Source organism: Crinia signifera, chromosome 1 (assembly GCF_055691185.1).
Source record: "Crinia signifera chromosome 1, ASM5569118v1, whole genome shotgun sequence".
Lineage (NCBI taxonomy): Eukaryota > Metazoa > Chordata > Amphibia > Anura > Myobatrachidae > Crinia > Crinia signifera.
The window spans coordinates 254,275,750-254,298,182 of NC_139217.1; the positions used below are offsets into that span (position 1 = coordinate 254,275,750).

The 22,433-nt window shown below is 41.1% G+C and overlaps 1 protein-coding gene across 1 annotated transcript; it reads right to left on the reverse strand.

Moving 5' to 3' along the window:
- Positions 1–1,722: 1,722 nt before the first annotated feature.
- TMEM221 (transmembrane protein 221) lies at positions 1,723–22,228 on the reverse strand. Its single transcript, XM_083180420.1, has 4 exons — positions 18,940–22,228; positions 17,762–18,052; positions 7,438–7,523; positions 1,723–3,013 (listed from the first exon to the last, which is right to left on the reverse strand). Exons 2-4 carry the CDS (start codon positions 18,046–18,048, stop codon positions 2,430–2,432), a joined length of 957 nt encoding a protein of 318 aa, XP_083036546.1. The 5' UTR covers positions 18,049–18,052; positions 18,940–22,228; the 3' UTR covers positions 1,723–2,429.
- Positions 22,229–22,433: the final 205 nt, after the last annotated feature.

A 22,433-nucleotide genomic window follows, 5' to 3' on the forward strand; every position in this document is an offset into this window, starting at 1 on the left:
CCTTCTTAGATGGACAACACCATGTGCACTGCAGGGGGGGGCATATGTTACTTGTGCAGAGAGAATTAGATTTGGGTGAGTTATTTTGTTTCTGTGCTGGGATACTAACTGACTGTTTTATTTCTACACTGCAATATAGATCTCACTTTGAAGTAAAACCCTACCCAAATCTAATTATCTCTGCACAAGTTACATCTGCCCCACCTGCAGTGCACATGGTTTTGTCCATCTAAGAAGGATTTTGTCAGAAAGAGTGAACTAGAATAAAGCCCTTAGTTTGGTGCACAGAATAATTGTACAGATTGAGTATTCCTTATTCAGAATACTTGGGACCAGAAGCATTTTGGATAACTGATTATTCTGTATTTAGGAATATTGGTACTTGTCTCCTAGCATGGCCACAATTGCGGGCATCGTGTACCTTTAAGGTACACGATGCCCGCGATGGACCCGATTTCCTTTGAAATCAGGTCCATTTTGCCGGCAAAGGAAAAATCGCGGGAATGGTGTCGGTCGCGGCCATTAACATTGCGACCGACGCGATGTCCGCGATTTTGCCATAGGCTGCAATGTTAAAATAATTTTTAACATTGAAATCGGGAGCATCGCGTCGGTCTTGTGCCATTATAATGGCACAAGATGAGATGGACTTAAGTCCATCTCACATAGGAAACAATGTGAAATGGGCCAATATGACCCATTTCACATTGTATATGGCCCCGTCGTTACCCCACGTTTGACACGAACCCGAAGCGCGGCAGTGCGCGTCCTCCGACCTTTTCATTCCCCTACTATCCACGTCGGCGTGGAGGTGAGAATATAAAGTGTGGCGAGGGGACGCGTATACCTGTTAAGCAATACGCGTCCCCTCGCGGGGCTCGCTGCGCTCGCCACGCTTCGGGCTCGGTGGCTCGCGTCAATCGTGGGCTGGCGTTCAGGGTGTCAAATTGGGGGTGTAGGGAATATTTTACATTGAATCAAATGTAAAATCGGGTCCCAGGGACCCTATTCACATTTGATTCAATTAAAAAATCGGGTCGATCGCATGCGATGCGACCGACGCGATTTTTCCGACACGACCACCCTGATGGAAATCGGTGTGGCCGTGCTAGGAAACAATACCGGAATATTTTTATATTTCAGTGAGGTATATTGAGGATGTGAACACAAAATGCATTTCTGTTTTATAAACTCATCCAACACATGGAATACACACAAATATATTTTATTTGTGCATGAAACAAGGTTTCAGAACATGAAACAAAGTTTATGTACTATCTCATTCGGAATTTGATTGCTAAGCAATCCTTTTCTTGCACATATTTAGTTGCAGTTAAATAACAGTAGTGCTTTTAACATAAAAAAAAGACATTCTGGAAACTGGTTTTCTAGATAAGGGATACTCAACCTGTATTAATGAGATTTTTCTACCCAGCATTTTATATTCATTTTAGCTTTCTATTTTGGAAGTTTTGTATAGGTGTAAAGTAACAAAACAAAACTGCTACTACTAAGTATTGCATGATTAAAAAATGATGTACTTTTTTCCCCTATACATACAACTCAAAGTAGTAAACTTTATTGTAGAATGCATTATGTTTTTATGATATTGCTAAAGTTAACTTCTAAAATCTGCTCCCAGAATTCTGCTGGCCACACAACCTCTTGCAAAAGCTGCAGAATGAATATCCCTAACATGTAAAATTAAAGTTTCACATACAGTAATTTACAATATTTTACTAGGACTTACAAATATGCAAGATTAAATAACATTAATATAAAACATACTTAAAATAACTCATTGTTCTTTAATGCTGTTAACTAATGTATTCTTTGTTTCTATATGCTGTTATCTTTAGAAAATTAGTAAGAAATTGAGTCTTCGCTGAAATGAACTCCATTGTAAATGCAGATGGTAATCTATTCACCTAAATTGAGATATTTCACACAATACAGTAAAGTGAATCCTGCTTTAATACACTTAATACAGGCAGATTTCCAAAAGTGTTGATTGAAACAAGCTTTGCCTGTTAGTGACCTTTTAATTAATCAAACAATAGAATTATTGGAAAAGCTTTAACTTCATAAATAGTTTTCTTTTTGGTTGCACATGCTACATGTGTGCTGATTGTATGTAGCACATTTTACGAAATAAACACCATAGGGCATATTTAATAAAGATTGGTTTTTCAAAGCAGATGATTCTGTGTGGCTTTAAGGACTGGGTTTAAAAGGTCAATTAATAAGAACGCATGAAAAAGTAGACTTGTTTTGTGTGTAGTCCTATTGTCCTTTTAAATCCAGCCCTTGAAGCTACCAACAACTGTTTATAGTAAATGTGCCCCCATGTCTACACTAATGTCTTGGAAACATGGGTAACTCACAATGTAAAGTTCTCTGTAGGTACTTTGGTAGGGGCATGACACATTTCACACTAGTGTGGAGTCTTTCCCTATCACTCCAGGTTTTCTTAATACCATTGTTCTCATTTCCTGGTTTACCCCATTCCAGGGCTTGGAATTTGGCTGCATAAGCCCAGATTCAACAGAGAGAGTCCGTTGCATTCTGGGGATGTTATAGCGCTCATCTCTTGTGCTATTGCACATACTTCCACTCTGTTTCACCACACAAGGTGCATTGTTGAATGATGATGAAAGAGGCTGCATTTTATGTTGTTGTTGCTGCTGCAGCTGCTGCTGTTGTTTCTGCTGTTGGAGAAATGGAGGGTAGGAAAATTCACGATGGATCTCCGGCCGTGGGCGCACTGGTGACATTTCTTTATCATTGTTGAGATCAGAGGAGGGTGTAGAGTCATTGAGGTCTCTCTCGTGTGCAGAGTCATTTTCATAGAGAGCACTTGGTACATGGTCATGATTCTGGCAGGTGACCTGCGAGGCTTTGTGCAGTGTTTGAGCTACGGTGACGATCATAAAAATAGAGCCCAGCGTGAGTATACAGGAGCTGGCAATTCCCGTCTCAATTTCAAACAGGATCAGCATGTAGAGGGAGAGCGCTGCAAAGATGAGACATACAATGAAGCCTTATAGACACCACTATGCAGCATGTATTATTTCTGATATGTTGAGAGAATTTCTCACATCTTTTTACAGTTATGCAAATATATATTTGGTAACCGCTTGTATTCTAGGCTATATCTCTGGTTTCTTGCATGATTCAAATGTCCTCACAGCCAAACATTAACATCATTGTTTTTCTTACATTATATTGTAAATATCTCAACATCCATGAGTCATGATATGTGATCTGAAAATAACAAGCAGCATCTTGCTTTATGAGAGCCAAACACAGTAACATTTTTATAGCATACTTCCTGATAATAGGTCAGCTGTACCCAAAGTGGGCGCTATTAGCCCTTGGGGCTGTAAGATCACATAGGCCTATAGTTTCTTTAAAATTATTATTATTATTTTTAGGTACTTGTGTAGTATCACGGCTCCCACGATGTGCATCGTATAGGAAAAAATCGCATGCGATGCCATTTTTCACAGAAATCATTAATGTGTTAAAATCATGTTAAATCATGTTAAATGTCAAAGGGCATTTGTTACTGTACCACCCCCACTATGAACGCCAACCCGAAGCGTGGCGGTACGCGTCCTACGACCTTTTCATACCCCCACTATCCACGTCGGCGTGGAGTTGATAATAGATAGTGTGGCGAGCGGACACGGATAGCTGTGAATCCCGCGAGGGGACACTGATACCTGTGAAGGTATCCGCGTCCCCTTGCTGCGCTTGCCACACTTTCAATTCTCAACTCCACGCCGACGTGGATAGTGGGGGTATGAAAAGGTTGTAGGACACGTACCGCCGCCGCTCGCCACACTTCGGGTTGGCGTTGATAGTGGGGGTGGTACAGTGTGAAAAATGACATTTGGGGTGCATTTAACATGTTTGCTACTAATTTAAATGCATTTGGGTGCATTTGTGATCAAAATCGCATGCCATCGCATTGCATGGCATGTGATTTTTATAACAAATGCATAAAAAAACCCGGAAAAATCGCATTGCATGCCACTACATATGGCATGCGATGGGAGCCGTGATAGTATACAAGTACCTATTTTTATTCTGAAATTCATTACATTTAAAACCAATAATTATAGATAAAAAGAAAATATAGACCCTAAATCATTTAAGTCTATGGGGTATATTCAATTAATGTCGTATCCATTCCGACATTCATTTGTTGGAATGGATCTGACATGCCCTATTCAATCAGTGGCCAAAGCTAATTGTTGGATTTGGCCGCTGCTCACCCTGAGGAGGCAGGAGGGGCGCCCTTTTCACCGGATGAGCTGCTGTTGCTCACCTGGGTTGACGAAGGGATAGGGTGAGCGATTGGGAGGATGGAGGAGAGTACAGAGTGAGCTGTTGCTCACCCGGCGCCATCCTCCCTGCCTCAATCCAACTTTTGGTACTTATATGTTAGTTGGGTGCCCAATTAGCATACATACGCTAACTCAGGAACATCGCATCGCATGGGCCATTTTAAGGGGCAGGTGATGCGATGTGGTTTTCCTATGTAATTTATTCACTGCTCTTTTAGCCCTGGGGGATCGCATCGCACCTCCCGCAAAATCGCATGCGATTTTATAGGGTGTGCGATGCCATTACATTAGGTATACAATAATATGATTGTATGTCCTAAAAATTGGTTTTACGCACCCCCCCACTATCCACGCCACCCTGAAGCATGGCGAGCGGCGGCAGAACGCGCCCTCCGACCTTTTCATACCCCCACTATCCACGTCGGCGAGGAGTTGATGTTATATAGTGTGGCGAGCGCAGCGAGCCACCGAGCCCGATGGGTGGCAAACAGACGCGGATTACTTTACATGTATTCTGCGTCCCCTCACGGGGCTCGCCACACTATATAACATCAACTCCACGCCGAGGTGGATAGTGGGGGTATGAAAAGGTTGGAGGACGCGTTCCGCTGTGCTCGCCATGTTTCGGGGTCGGGGGTGCGTAAAAGCTATTTTTAGGACATACAATCATATTATTGTATACCTAATGTAATGGCATTGCACACCCTATAAAATCGCATGCGATTTTGCAGCAGATGTGATGCGATACCTTTGGGGCACACAGAGCAGTGAATAAATGACATTAAAAAAAAATCACATCGCATGACACTAAAATGATCCATGCGATGCGATTTCCCTACGCAGAATAGCCCACTAAGCAAATAGCTTAGTGGGCGCCCAACTAACATATAAGTACCCAGTTTTTTTTCAAGTTGGATTGAGATGACTGGAACCAGGGCTAAGGTGACTATTTGACTGCTTGCTTTTTGTCTGCTTTGTATTCCGTGCTGCTTGAAGACTTTAAATGGGATCACTAATCACTGTTGTCTGGCATCATAAGTGTTTAATGGACACACACAGCTGCATATGTGGCTGGCTTTGGACATATAATAATTTGCCAAATCATCAATCTTTTTTTTTTTTCTTTCATAAACCATATATAACATTAGTTTAGTGCTTGGATCCTTAAACTTTTTTGGTCTGGGTCTCCATCAGACAATAAAAATAATTATAGGACCTCAGCAAGTTACTGCAGAAGGTTATCGCATGGCAGCATTGTGGAGGCACAAAATGATGGGAGGAGTCTAAATTAAAAGACAATTCAACAGATGCTTGAGACTCCCTGAATCACTGACTGAGATTGGAGAAGCCATCAGCCTAATGGTCAGCAACATGGAGTCGCGACCCCATGCTGAGAAGGTTGGGACCCACTTTGGCATCAAGACCCACAATTTGAGAACTGCTGGTTTAGTGTTGTGAGCATCTCTGCAATTTATCAAAGATGAGTGGATCAAAAGTCAACATGGAAAAAGTTTACGCATGAATGAGTTTTTATTTTGCTCCACACTTCCCAATAGAAGTCCACGTGGATCGTAAAGCATGAAACAAAAAAAGAAAGTGATAAACTTTCCCTGGGCAGGTCAACCATTTGCTTCTTCAACCTTTCGCTAGTGTTGATCTAGTGCAGGGGTGGCCAAACCAGTCCAAGATCTACCAACGGTCCACATTTTCTGGAGCACAGCTGTAGTCATTACTAACTGTCACATTTTCAAACATGTTTCATTCATTCCTACATATATATATATTCCTATATATATATATATATCCACAGGTGGCCTGAAAAACATGAACTGTTGGTAGATATTGAGGACAGATTTGGCCACCCCATGTCTTATGCATGTTGATCCAGTGAATGTCCACCTTTTGGTGGCAACCTATTGGCTGCAGACCTAGACCAGATCATCCGGATTCCATTTGACATTGGATCTGTGATATGTGGTTATTTTTATGTTCCTAAAGCTTAGCCCTTTGGAGCCTGGCAATATTAGCTAACTTCATATGCCATTATCCAATGTATCTTATAAGCTAAACCAGTGGTAGCCAACCCTAGACCTCGAGAGCTACCAACAATTCACATTTTCCAGACAACCTAGCTGCTGCACTCATTAATCACTGACACATTTTAAAAGATCCACAGATGGAGCTAATTAGCTCACTTGTGATTCTGTGAGGAGACCTGCAAAACATGCACTGTTGGTAGCTCTCGAGGACTAGGGTTGGCTACCCCAGGTATACACAATACATCACATCTCTGATGAGCAAGAATTAAAGTTGTTCTATTGAGAAAAATGATCGCCAGGATCTTATCAGATGCACTGTCCTGGCAGAATTTTAATTATAAATGTATTCCAATACTAGTAAGCCCGCTCGAAGCAAAAGCTTTGAAAGCTAATCTGCTACCTTCTGTGTTTGTGCATGTGTGAGAAATAGATGTAGTTTCACTCTCTGACGGCATATGGCAATGTTGCGGAGACTCATGGACACTAGACATTATAGAGAGATATCTATAGATATATATCTATATCTATAGATATCTCTCTATAATATCTATATGATTACTTTTTTTTCATGTTCACTTGTGTGTCACTACCCTGTCAGTTGTCCTGATGAAGGAGCTTAGTGCCCCGAAACTGTTGACAACTTCAGCCTGACTTTATTAATTTTTTCACGTATGCTTTGAATACATTTTTTCACTTTTTTGAGAGTGCCGCCTCCTGTCCTCATTTGATTGTGGGGACTATTCATCTATATATCTCTATATAGACAGATGAAATCTAGATAGATAATATATATATATATTATCTATCTATCTATCTATTATGAGAGAGAGAGAAATAGAGATGATGTTTTAGCTGCAAATAGTGATGACAGCAGATAAATGTGGCAAAAAAAACGAAGAAAATAATAAATGATGAGTACAGATTTTACAGCATTTTTTACTTTACCCCATGCTTTCACATTAGATGTTCTGTGGTAGTTCACAAAATATTATGTAATTACTTTAAGTTTTACATATACAGTCAAATGTAAAGAATAGAATTCATACCTGCTAAATATAGTGAAATTCCGAGGCAGAACAGACAGACAGCGGATTGACGAATGCTCCGGTTATCTAACAGGAACCAGTCACACCTACACAGATGGGAATATATCACATTATCAGAACCATTAGATAATTATGCGGTGTATATAGTTCAGTAGTACCTTGTACAGTACTGATCAGTTTCCTGTAGTTATAACGGAGAGGTCTCATGGCAAATTAACTTATATTTTTGTAGGGCTAAATGATTTTGAAACATTGACATACCTCCCAACATGACCCTTTCCAGGAGGGACACAATGCTCTGTTCCTGGACTTCCCTGATAATGGATTACACAGGGAAGTCCAGGAACAGAGCACTTTCTCCCTGAAGGAAAGGGCCATGTTGTGATGTATGCATTGATCATAGGTGCTGGTTTTGTGGGTGCTCAAGGGCCCGAGCAACCACGGAAATTGATGAGCACCCACGGGCCAGAGTCCCGATGCTGGGCCGCCATATTAACTTGCTAATTTGCAGCTGCAGCACCCACATTGCCAGACCCGCCACCTGGGAAACAGTATGCCGGGAACAGTATGTATTCTGTCCACGGAGTACCTGCACTGTGGGGGCATTTATGTATGTGGAACTCTGTTGCCGTAATTTGAATATTGGAGACAACTGTGCTCCATGATATAAATTGGTATTATTTTGTGGCCACACCCCTTCCCCATGAAGCCACTCCTCTATATTTTTGGCTTGAGCACCCACCAGCAAAAACATAAATCGGCACCTATAATTAAATAACATTACTAATAATTGTGCCCCTATGTAACAGAGTGATAAAAGTTGTTGCATATGATAAATGATGATCCAACCAATCATCTCAACAGCTGATCCCAAAATCTTTCTTAAATGGACAAAACCATGCTGTACTGCAGGTGGGGCAGATGTAACGTGTGCAGAGAGTTAGATTTGGGGGAGTTGTTTTGTATCTGTGCAGGGTAAATACTGTCTGCTTTATTTTTACTCTGCGATATAGATATCAGTTTGAACAAAACCCCACCCAAATGTAACTCTCTCTGCACACGTTACATCTGCCCCACCTGCAGTGCAGCATGGTTTTGTCCATTTGAGAGAGATTTTGATTTTTGCAAGCGGTATCACTCATTTTAGCATTTCTGAGCATTATCGCTCAGTATATCGCCCAGTGTGTATGCAACCATCAACTGCCGATACACGCTCCTGCTAATGACCCACTCTGTCATTGTGCGTGTACAGACGAGGGAGCGGATTCATAACAAGGGCCATGCTGCAGAATGGCCCCTGCTCCCTCCCACCATTGATCATATGCACTTGCCGATGCCGGGTCCCGGCTGCTGATATCTGTGGCTGCTGGGATTGTATAGTGTGTACCCACCTTTAGTCCAACCTGAATAGGTGACTTTATGGTGCCATCTAAACTATGGTACCTTATGTACCTGCCTATGGTTGCCAAATAGTAGAGCCGGTCCTGCACATTTTTTTTTTTTTAAATTGAGTCTTTATTTTAATTTTTTCCATATAAAAAAGAAACATTTAGACATAACCTTATACCGACAAACACCAAGACACAAAAAAAAATATCTAGCCATTATACATCAAAAAGTTGGTCAAATTTCACAGCAGCATGTTTCCATTCGATATTTTATACCATCCAAAAAAAAATCAACATTCAACAGATACAAAGACATAGACATAAAAACAAATTCACAGCAGCATTTTTTGACTATTTATCTCTACCCCTGTCCCCAACCGTTCCATTTTACCCCGGTCTATCCTGCCCTAACAACAGTTAACAACCCTTCTGGCTCCTCCCCCCATTTTTACTCTCCCCAGTCGTTGTCTATCCTCTTCCACTTATTTAGTACGTACCCCCTTTGTCAAGTTTGTTCCCGACTTTTTCCCGTACCCCAGACCTATCTGATTCTACTGCATGCACCAACCGCAGAGTTACCTCAGACACACACAGTGAGAAAAAAAAAAAAAAGAAAAGAAAATATATATATATATACCGATGGGAGAAAAAAAACCAATCAGCTATGTATAGTTTCTCCCTTTCCCCCTTCCACCTTTCTACCCTTCTTTGTGACTACAAATTATTGCGAGTCAAGTATAAGACCTGAGTTAAAGTTATTTTAATACCTTGTGTCTAACAAATCGTAATTCTTAAGTGAAATCCATTCCCTTTTCGCTCGGGAGTGATTATTATATGTCCTCTCAAGAGGCAGTCTCATTTTACTCTCCATGTGCTAAGTAGCCCAACCGTGTGGCCTAAAAAGTGTACAACCAAACTAAATATATATTCTTTAAACTTACTTCCTCTATGTTAATAATAATACCCCCAAATTAGCTATTCACTCTCTCCCCATTTATAACTCTGTGGTTGATTGACCTATTCCAATAGCCCCATATAGCCCGGTACTTTATTGACACCCCCCGGGAAGCATAAACAAATTTCTCATGCTCACTAGTCTGATTTACCAAATATATCCAATCACCCAAAAGCGGACTAAGGGGAGACATCCACCGACGAGCTACTATTACCTTTGCCAATGCTGTGAGGCTCTTAGCCAATTGCCTCAGTTCCCATTTCACCTCCCGCTCCTCCCATGTCCCCAAGACTAGATTCAACTTGTTGAGGGCACCACGTGGAAGGCCTATCTGGACTAGGGAATTAACAACATCCTCCCAGAACCTACTGACCATACGACAGCTCCACAGCAAGTGGTCAAATGTGGCCCCCCCCTCACCGCACTTTGGGCAATTATCCGCCGCTGCCCCCGCGTATTTTTTCATTTTTACCGGCGTTATGTATGTCCTATGTAAGATATTGAATTGGACTTGCTGGGTCCTCATTAGATTGGTAGCTTGCCGAGGGCCGGCCAGGGCCACCGACCAGCTATTTTCCTCCAGTTGAGGGATATCCTCCACCCATTTTGCCCGTAAAGCCGCAAGATCATCGGCTTGGATAAATGAATGCAGGAAATTATACAGTTTGGCCAGGCGTTTGCCCTTCGGGAGTTGTTTTAGAAATTTTTTACACGGAGCCTCCTCCACCCTCCAGGTATTAATACTCCCTGCTTGGGTCAACGCGCTTCTTACTTGCAGGTATCTAAAAAAGAATTCATTCCGTATACCAAACTCTACTTGAAGCTGGGAAAATGACTTCAACACCCCGTCTTCACACCATTGGCCTATTGAGCCGATACCATAAATTTTCCAAACTGTCCCCCCTTGTTGTTCTTTAAGAGCCCGCATACCAGGCAGGGATAGAATAGGAGTGTCGGGATCCAGACCAGCTGATTTTGTAAGTCTACAAGCCCATCTCCAAACTTTAACGGCCTGGCAGACTATTGGAGGTATGTCCCTCCGCAGCCCCCCCACAAGTAATCTCTGAAGAGGGGTATAGTCTGGATCCACACACTCCATAAGATCTCGCAGCTCTGGAGTTTCCTCCCCCCGCTTTACCCATGAACAAATATGAACCATCTGTGCGGCCATGTAGTATGTTTTGAAATCTGGGAGAGCCAACCCCCCTCTTTCTCTGTCTCGGGTCAAAATATCCATTCTGACCCTGGGCTGTTTATCCCTCCAGATAAAGGACGATACAATGCTCTTTATTTTCCTAAAATAGTCGTCCTTAATAAAAACTGGAGAGTGTTGCACTATATATAGGAACTTGGGCAGGATTGCCATCTTTATCAAGTTAACACGACCTAATTGTGACAGCTGGAGTTTGGTCCAGCTCCGACATCTAGATTTAAGCTCTTTAATGAACGGGCTTAAATTCTCACTTATAAACGCTGAAGAGTTCCTGGTGAAGCAAATACCCAGGTATCTAAATTTATCCACCCTGTTGAGTTGTACCATATTCCCTTGGTGGCGTCTCCCCTCCTTCCCCAACTGGATATAATTGGACTTGTCCCAGTTCATTATAAGACCGGAGTACCCCCCGAACTCCTGGATAATCTCCAGGACCTCGGGAAGCCCTCCAGGCTCCTCTAGACCCACCAGCAAGTCGTCCGCATATAACGCCACTAGATTTCTACCAGGGACCCCTCCCGCTCTCCCCAGGGCAGTTCTCAATGCACACGCCAGGGGCTCCACCACCATTGCAAACAGCAAGGGGGATAGAGGACACCCCTGTCGGGTACCCCTGGAGAGCGCGAAGGATGGGGACGTAAACCCATTAATAGTTAATCTAGCTCTTGGTTTCTGATAGAGAATTGACACCCGTCCAATGAACCTATCCCCGAATCCAAAGGCCCGAAGAACCATCCAGAGGAAAGGCCATTCGACCGAGTCGAATGCCTTACTCGCGTCAAAAGACGCGAGCACTGCATCCGACTCACTCAACTCCGCCCGCTGAAGGTAGGTATAAGCTCTTCGTAAGTTAATCATGGTGGACTTCCCCACCATGAAACCCGTTTGGTCGGGGTGGACCACCTGATCTATCACCTTTTGAAGTCGGGTTGCTAATATTTTTGCATATATCTTGGCATCAGATGTTATTAGCGATATAGGCCTATAGGAGTCGACACAGGTTGGGTCTTTACCACTCTTAGGGATCACAATAATTGCCGCCTCTGTCATAGACTGTGGGATACAATCCTCTACCTCCATATTCTGGAAAACCCTCAACAACTGTGGACCCAATTTGTTAGAGTATTTTTGATAAACCTCACCGGGTATCCCGTCCAATCCAGGGGCTTTACCCCCTGGAAAGGAGTTGATAGCGGCAGTCACCTCCTCTATTGTCAGGGGATCCTCCAACATGTCTCTTGATACGGGGGGCAGTTTTGGAAGCTCAGGTCCTGCACATTTTTAAGTGAAAGCAGAAGCTCACTTTATATTTATTGGTCATGAACATTTCATTTTCACTCTTATACATGCTATGACAATTATAACTAGTGCTCAGATCACCTCTGGAATTGGTATATGTTATTTAAATTAGAGATGTGCAGGTCCGAATTAACTCGGATTTCAAATCCGGATCTTATTGGCTATATGCTGTCACATGTTTTGGATAGCCAATAAGATCCTGTTTTGAGTTCCGGGTAAATCCGGATCTGCACATCTCTAATTTAAATAGTTGCAAAATATTACATTCACATGTGTTTTTTAATGTCAGCAAGTAGTGAACATTCAAGAATAGATGAAATAGCAAAAGCTGCTTTTCTGGGCAATTGTTTCTTTTGGGTTTTAATTTCTTTTTTTTTTTTTTTTTTTTTTTAGTACTGATTTTTATAATTGTAAATATTGTGCAATATATAATATTATTTAACAATGCAAATATAAATGTCAGTATAAGTTACTACAATGTTTTCCTTTCCTTGTCTAAAGTTTGGCAAGTTTTAGATGGTAAACTATATTGTCAGAATGCATGTCATTATAAGAAATACTGCACACACTGGTATTGCATAAGCACACACATTAATACTAATTGTAACTGCCACTACTACGTGCAATCCCAATAGGGGCAGTTCCCAGCTGCTGACTGTTAGGAGTTAATGGTCCTGCTCCATGCTGGGTCATTGTGTTCAGGAGCTGGTCAGAACAAAGGATGAGCGTCTGAAATCTGGGGCAGAGACTGAGCGAGGCAAAGAGCAGCCTCTTGAAATGTAAGGCTGGAACATGAGCTACATGTAATGAGGGGGTGTATGCTAGGAGACCATGGTCACAGCATCAGGCTGACTTTATAATGTCTCATTAGCATGAGGCTGTATCCTGGCTGCAGCGAAAGTGCTTTGTTATATACAGAACCTACCCAATTCAGTGACAATTATGCAGAGCTCACTCAGTTGAGTTAAGCACTTTAAGCTTGCAGAAATACTATAATGCAAAAATATTAAGAGTTTGTGTTTTCCAGGTCCAATATAAATGAATACACTGAATTATACTATATCCTAAATTAGTATTTATATAGAGTTCTAGATTTGCATATCCCACATGCTGTGCAGTGTGCACAGAACCTAACAGCATTATACAATATAAATCCTTACAATTCTAGATTGTGCAGAAGGCTAGGACTATATTACCACGTTATGGCATGTAACAAGTTGCCTCTAGCTGCCTGCAATCTAAATTGCAATCGTAAGTAGAAAAATAAGTATGTGAGACAATAAGGAAGAGTAAATGAGCATTCCACTTGATTTTTAAAAATTTTAAACAATCATTATATTTAGACAGAAAAAAAAAGGAGCGCACAATGAGCAGGTAATAGATCAAATCTTTTACTAAAGAAATAAAGCTCACATACAGTTTAGAACTTAGCAGCGCGGGACAGCTCACGGGGTACAGGCGGCAACACAGACGTATCAACCGGATGAGACCACGGCAGCAGCGTCTCCACGATCAAGGCGAAGGGACTCGGACACAGCACGTCAGAGAAGCCACACCCCAACGCGTTTCGTCATCTGGGACTTCGTCAGGAGGTGTGTCCATTGGTAAGTATAGCAGGGTTTATATATGCTGTCCATTTCTAATTAAACGTCTACAGCTGAAAACACTAATTAATGTGAGCTTTATTTCTTTAGTAAAAGATTTGATCTATTACCTGCTCATTGTGCGCTCCTTCTTCTTTTTTCTGTCTCTACATGTTACCGGTGGGGGTTGGGCATACCCCATTTGGAGTTGAGCAGCACCAGATCAATCCCAGAAATTCTGGATGAAAAGGGATGGATTTTTAATTTTGCTAAGGATTTTTGCGCATCAATTTACTATTGTATGTAATCATTATATTTAGTTTAACTTTATAGAAGAGAGAATCACGATGGTTAAATGTATTGGGCACTGGGTTATTTACTAAGATGTCATGTTGCTATGGGCAACCAATCAGATTCTATCTATTATGTTTTAGTCGGTGAAAAATAAATACGTAGTAGAATCTGGTTGCTATGGGCAACATCCCATCTTCAATAGAACTCACATCAGTGGGGACTGCAGCATATCACTTTGACCAGTGTTCTGTTCGAATTGTTTTAATTAAACAGCCATAATGCTGCTGTGCCATTTTTACAAACTAAGGGGTCCTACGCTCAGAGAGATTTGTGCCAGCAATTTTGCATGGGAGATTCAGCATGAGAGATTCCACTTGAGTTTACCTGAATCTAGATCGCTCAAGCATAGTAATTAAGCATGGGAGATTTACGTTAACCAAGTTAACGCTCATCGCTATTGCCTACTACACAAAGCACGGCCGATGTGCAGTCTCTTGCTAAGCGATCTGACTAGATTTATCCAGCAGGCTGGTTATACATCTCCCCGCAATAGTGACACATGGGCGCTACACACACAGCAATGTGTGTGTTCTATTTCTAATGCTGTGTGCATACGGGGTAATATGATTGCTGGGGATATATTGCTAGCAATTTATCCCCAGCAATCATATTGCTCAGTGTCTCCTTTTCATCAGCGATGAAAAGGAGACACTGCCACGGGGCGGAGGGGGAGCGCAGCAGACGCTGCTGCTGTCACTTTATCGCCAGCTTTGTCACTTTATCGCCAGCTGCACTCCAAATCACTGGCAATGTGGTCGCTCAGCAACCATATTCCCAGCGATTTTACATGAAATTGCACCCGTGTGTACTCACCTTTAGGGATCTAGTCAAATTAAGTCTGATCGTTTAGAAAACAGCCATTAAATTGCTACATGTGTAAGCCCCATAAGAGAGAAGAGCAGATGCTTTGGTTATATATGACTTTCCAAATTCTGCTAAGTGCAGGTGAATGGGGGGAGGGAAAAGTCCCAGGGAAGAACAGCTTAAATAAAGGGAAAAATCCTTTAATAATGTGATTTCACTGCTGCTCTTGACCTTTTGCCCTCGGGCCTTTGTTATGACTAGTCATTTACATATGCGACCGTTGCTGTGTATTCTATTACGTATCAGAACTATGGGGAATATTTATCAAAGCTTAGGAAGAGAGTCTACTAACCAATTAGCTCCTGTCATGTTTCAAATACAACTTGTAAGATGACAGTTAGAAGCTGATTGGCTGGAACATGGACCACTCTTCAAGCTTTGATTAATCTCCCCCTATGTGTGTGGCAGTTAACATGTAATGAAGAACAGCAAATTTGCTTTCATATTTGTCTATTTCATCTTGCAAAATGGCAATGTAAAGCTGAATTACCTCAGGTGCATTATATACCAAAATCTTTATTTTCCTACATCTTTCATTCTACTATTTTTCCTTGTGCCTCAAATGTTGTTCCAACAGCTTTAACTGAAAACCAAGCTTGTGCTACACAATGAACATGATAATGTGATCAAGAGGCCAATCATAAGCCACAATCAAAGTATAATAACTTATTATTGACCCTCCTGCTCGCAACTCCCAGTTACAGATTTCAATGGTTCATAGAATTTATTTGAAATACTACAAAAAGCATTAGAGCCTCAGGGAAAGTACTGCAAGGAGCAGCTCCTAGGACTTCGGCTATCTGTTAGGAGGTTAGTAAAAGTAAAAGATTTTAATTGTATTGATCGGGGCCGCAAAAATCGCATCGATCGCATCGCATGCCAACCAAATCGCATGCGATGCAATCGACGCGATTTTTACATTGGAATCAATATAAAATGGTCCCTGAGACCCAATTTTACATTGATTTCAATATAAAAAGTCCCAAAACCCCCCATTTTGATAGCAAACCCCCCCTGATGGGTGAAATGGCCCTCCATTGTTAACGCCACCCCACTATTGAGGCCAACCCAAAGCGTAGCGAGCGCAGCGGTACGCGTCCTACGACCTTTTCATACCCCCACTATCCACGTGATTTCACAGGTATACGCGTCCGCTCGCCATGCTTCGGGCACGGTGGCTCGCTGCGCTCGCCACACTATATATAATCAACTCCACGCCGACCTGGATAGTGGGGGTATGAAACGGTCGGAGGACGCGTACCGCGGGCTCGCTGCGCTCGCCACACTTTGGGTTGGCGTCAATAGTGGGGTGGCGTTAACAATGGGGGGCATAAACCATAGTTAATACCCATGAGGGGGCATATACAATGAGAAATTGGCCATATTGGCCCTTTTCCCATTGTTCCCTATGTCAAATCGCGTCGATCGCATCGGATGCCATTATAGTGGCATCCGACCAACGCGATCAACGCGATTTTAACTTGAAAACTAATTTAACATTGTTCTCTATGGGAAAATCGCGTTGATCGCGTCGGGCGCATCGCGGCCCATTATAACACAAATTTTGTCTTTACCGGCAATTAAAGCTGGTAATTGACAGAAAATCGCGTTGATCGTATGCCTTAAGTACCTTAACTTAAGGCATGCGATCAACCCCGAAGGGCGCCGTGCTAGGAAACAAGTACCAAATGTAATCATCAAGTTGTAATACAGCTATAACAGCCAAATTACATTTGTAGCCAACCAATGATTTTGGTAGACCAGGCTTAAAAGGAAACATTGAATATTTTTTTCTTATTTTTTTTTTACACTAAACTCTGAAATTTGGTGGTGGTTTGAAATGTATCCTTAACCACTGAACTGCCATATTTGCATGAGATGTGACCGCAGCCATTTGGTTTCATCCTACACTTTGAATGAGTAAATGCATTCTGCACATGTGCCAAATAGATTTGACGTCTCCTGCACCAGCCCACTGGCAGTGATGTCACAGTCTGTGACTACAGACAGCACTACCATGCAAACAGCACTCCAGGGTGCATGTACAGAAAACGAAACAAGCACTCTTTGTTACTGACAGCCATTGAAAGCTGTGCCATCTAAGCTTGATGGTTTTAAATTAGGCTTGGTTAATACGCGGCCCTCCAGTTGTGGTAGAACTACACATTCCAGCAAGTCCTGCAACAGTTTTATGTGGGCCAAATTGCGAAAATATGTTTGGTATGCTGGGATATGTAGTTCTACAATAGCTGGAGGCCTGCATATTGCTCACCCCTAGTTTAAATCATTAGTAGAAAACGGTTGATGGCTGAGTGCTGCTTTATGTACAGACCTTGGGCCCTGTAGCAGTTAACTCCACATCAGGTGTGACCATTGATGTTGCGGCATCAGTGTATATGAAAATTGGGTTTACAAGATTCCTACACATACGTAATTAAGATTGACTTAAATATTTTAAGTAGTTAAAAAACATCAATTTAATTTTGTTACCAAGTTAAGGTGTTTACATTAAAATGGAACTAACACCACTGTTTGATTCAACTCCACTGAAAAAAACACCTGCAAAGTGATACAATAAACTCCATTTAGACACAGAAATTAATCTGGAGGGCTGTAATTATAGCAGCAAAGTATATATGTAACACCTAGTCAAGTTCCATACACTCACCTGCTGGATTCGGGGTCCTCACGGCACACCTCTGCAGTGAAATATGATTGGAGAAGACACAGCAGAAGACAACTGGTGTTCACTGCAAGACACAGTGCAGCCAGTACTGCAGCAGCTGGCAGTAAGATCCTAGCAGCACCTTCGCCCAGGCCAGTACTGAACTCCCCATGTTTTGTTACAGTCTGAATCTGGAAGATTAGGGTGACTGAAAGCGAAGCCATAATGGAAGCCAGAATACCAAAGAGAGCCAGGACTATTATGGACTGCTGGCTGTAGTGAGAAGGCATTTTTCTGTTTGAAGAAGAGAGGGAATATATAGTTTCCTTACTTTCCTCACAAAAATATTTCTCACTACAAGAAAAGTACAACACAAGCCAAAAATGCACTCATTTAAAATCTTTACAAGTTTCAATTTATACAAATTATACTATAAAGGCAATGCATAGCACAATAAAGGGGTTATTTACTAAGATGGGTGTTTTATTTTACATGGGATGTTGTTTTGGGCAACCAATCATAATATACTTATTTATTTAGCACCTTCTAGAAGATAATAGTATCTGATTGGTTGCCCATAGCAACATCCCATGTGAAATAGGGGGAAATTTACTAAGATGGGAGTTCTAAGTGTAAAATGACTGCTGTACTATAATAAAATATCTAATTGAATGCATACATTAATGAAATATGTTCTAGAAATTGCCCTATATACATTTTACATACTGTACAACCAAATTAGAACCTGCTAATAAACATTTAACAGGAAACAAAACAACAGGTTGTATAATTAGTCAATGGCTAAGGGAAACAGCAGAGTATGCACAATAAAAAAAAAGTATCATGCGTACAATTATTCTAATTCTATAAACTAGCATATACTCAATATTAAAGTATTACTGAAAATACATATACTGGGCATACAGATAATTCAAACGTATTTCTTTAGTAACTGTCTCAGTAAACTTTTATAAAACTTATTTATATTCAGACATAAATCACCCACTTTAAATGAATGATAGAATTCGGAAACAACATACAAAACACCCAGAGTGCAACGTAAAATCCCAACTCACAAATCTTGTCAACCTGCCACCAGAACAAATCCAAACAAATCTCTAAGCCACCCTCGGCACAAAATGTGCATACATATATGTCCTTTTTATATGAATGTCACTCACCATATAGTGATTTGTTTTTTCATTACTCCCTGAAAGAAACTGCCTTTTTTAGCCTCTTCATAGATTCCTGAAAATTAGCTCTTATAGAGGATTGATGAGTTATAGGAAAAGTAATATATATATAATTTTAGAAAAAGAGAGGGAATTCTGAAAGGATAACCTCTTTTCCTAGATTCTTGGAAACTCTGGGGTTTCCAACAGGATAAAAGAAGGAATCTCTCAATTGTTTGGTTCAGGGCAAAGAAGGAGGGGGTAGGGGCGGGAATTTCAACCGTCTTTTTAACCTCTACCCCTGCCAGGAATCACTATGTCAAAATTGCGATTAAAGATCATTTTTACTTGAACATGAACGCTTATTAAAAAAAAAATAGTTACCAGGCACTAGCAGATGCTCTGTACCTCTAACAAAAGGCATTCAATAAACTATTATTATGCACTGGCTCATTACAGGGCTGAGTACAAAATCTGCAAGTCTGTGGCGAGATCACTTAACAAGATGAGTGTGTTGTATTGGCTGATGTTTCTATGTCGTGGCAACAGTCAATTGCCGATTTCATGGCTAATATGATTGAGGCTAAAGAAAGAAATATATTTTTTTTACAGAGTTTAGAAGGGGAAATTGCAGAAGTGTAATTATCATTCATTGGGCCTCATAGTATAAAAGGGATGCAATACATATAGTTAATTTTAGGTCCCTCTGCTCTGATGTTCTGAGCATTTGGGATTACAGTTCCACTATTACAATTTTTCTTTAAAATTGTTACATTCCTCTTCTCTGCAAGGTCATTGTTATTACATCACTGCTTGAATGTACATTATTTGTATATTCTGTTGCCTGAATTAATCAATGGTAAAGAGATATCTCTCATAGAGGGGATCTGAATGAAAGATTGATCATTTATATGTCAACAATCAAAAAGTTTGCATGCATTAGGGTGACAAAAGGTTGACAGATGGTTGTCAGTAGTACAACAGGGTACAAAAAGGTCGACATGAAAATGGATGCAATTTTATCAACATTTTTGGGGTTATGTGCCATACACATGGGGTGATTACAGACCAAGTTCTAGGTGATCTGTCTAGATAATTTAGAAATGAAGCACGGAATGCTCCATGTGTATGGGCGACGGTGCTGTGCGGTCCCGCACGCCACTATTGCCTGACTAGATTTATACTTCATGCAGTATAAATCTAGTCAGTGCCAGTGTTCTGTCTATTGAGAACACTGTCCGTGACAGATCACTCAGCACTAGACCCCTTAGCACACTACTACCATCGTCCCATGTGTACAGGGCATTACTCTTAAGGGGCGTACACACAGTGAGATTTGAACAAAAGAACAAAAGGCTAAGGGGCACATTTATCATGATCACATTTACAATGCGATATGGGCAGAATATTACCGCCCAGGATCGCATTGTAAAATGCAATCATATCGGGGGAATGTATCAATTTTAAGGGCGCAGGGACAGGGCTCCGAAAAGAGCCCGTCCCTATGAAGCCCTAACCCTGAAGCCAGGAGGTCAGCGCATGCGCTGTTATGCGCTGACCCCCGCCGACACCTCTTACCGCACTGCCCTGCTCGGGCAGTGCGATGTGTAGCCATAGGCTACAATGGGCTATCGCCATATCAGAATGGCAATAGCCCAGGGGTGCGATGCCGGGCTGCCCGATGTTGATACATCGGAGATCCCTGCTGCGGTCCCTCTTTGATACATTTAGGAGATACTTAATATTTGAGGCGTTTACCGGGATTTAGCCGCAAATATGGTTTGATAAATGGGCCCCTTAGCCTAAATACCCATTTTTATCCACTGGACTCTGACCTGCTTTTGGAGTGTTCCTAAAGGACTCTGGAGTTTCCGGGACTTCAAACCTGATCCTTGGTAACATCTACACCCCTAAAGAAGTGAGGAGCCATGGAATGGTGATATGTGAGTGTAATTTTAACATAAATTGTTTCTGTTTTTCCTGCTGAGCTGCACTATGTATATATTTCTTGGAGTTTTACAGTGTGGAAACCCGGTCTAAAAAGGAATAAGAAAGCTGTTAAAAGAACCTGCTACAAGCTGTAAAACCTTTGAGCATATGCGAGTGCAACCAGGAAAAATAAAATTGATCCAATCTTTCCCTACAATATTTGCACTATGTTGTTTCTTTCTGTGTCATTACAGATTGTGATATAAAAGGGAGTTATTGGTTTATATCTTTTATATAAAGAAAAGGTGCTTGGATGGTGTTTCGGAATCGCCACTGTGTCGCACGATTGTTTTCTTTGCACGGCATAATGTGTGAGGCACTACTGGGGGCATTATGCGTGCATGATCCTACACTATACCTCTGGGGTTAGGCTCCCAGAGTGGACGGTTAGGCTGCTGGATGGTATGGATATGGTTAAGTCTAAATTTGGGGTAAAATATATATATATATATTTTTTAATAAGGTCAATCATTTTTGTGTAAACAATTCCCATGTCAACATTTTGAACCTGTTGACATCTGTCAATCTTTTGACCTGGTCGACCTAATTTATGTCGACCATGTGGTGTCGACCTATTGTTTGTCTACCTAGACATAGAAATACATGTTTTGCTCTGGCTACCATATCTCCTGAACAAGAATCAAATAAACTGATATGTATATAATTCAATGCTTTATGCTATTTTCTGGACTTTATGTTCTAAAATCTCAGAAGTTCAATAGTTAATGCTTTTAGTGCCAACATTTCTGTGAGAGATGTTTAAAATATCCGCTGATAATGCCAGCGTTGCTCACATTTGTTATATAAATTCAAATAAAAGCTGTGTAAAAAAGATTTGATTTCCTATCATTATGATGTGAACATTGTCAAGCAAACATTTGTATTCACCTATTTTGAAAAAATCACTAAAGGGTTAATAAATATTGATGGAAAACCGTGTTAACTAGGTCACATTAATAAACATTACTAAGCCTAAACACCTTTAATTATGCAGAGAAGAGTCTCAAAGTTATCCATAAACTAGTAACACTAGATTCCAGGTCACTTGGAAGTCAGCAGCAGAGGAGCCTATACTTCTGTAACATTTGTAATGGCAAATTATTCCTGTCTCCTTTAACAGCGTCTATTTTAATTATAATTGTATTTGTAGGTAATGCGCTGAATTGTGATTACACCATGCTACAGGACAAAGCGTATGAAGTATGACCGACCATGAGTAATACACATTACAATTGCTTCTCATATTACGACTGAAGACATGTAACTGGGCTGTATTAAAACCATACTTCCCTTCTTTTTCTTACTCCTCTCCAGTGAACTAAAATGACGGAATATAAGGCGATTTGTGTAATTTTAGTTAAATAGTTGCTCCATATATCAGGAACTTTAAGAATTGCTACTAAAACAGCGTGACATGCAATAAACATGACAAGAGAAAAAACACAATACCAAGAGTAATTACATTAATTAACTGTCAGACCCTGAGATGTGGCTAGGTGAATACAGTACAGATA

Excerpts from the sequence above, each read along its gene's own strand:
- TMEM221 (XM_083180420.1), bottom strand. The coding sequence starts at position 18,048 with ATGCCTTCTCACTACAGCCAGCAGTCCATAATAGTCCTGGCTCTCTTT. Across the intron at positions 7,524-17,761 it reads GAGGACCCCGAATCCAGCAG|GTGTGACTGGTTCCTGTTAG; the intron begins GTGAGTGTATGG and ends CCATCTGTGTAG. Across the intron at positions 3,014-7,437 it reads AATTTCACTATATTTAGCAG|CGCTCTCCCTCTACATGCTG; the intron begins GTATGAATTCTA and ends TCATCTTTGCAG.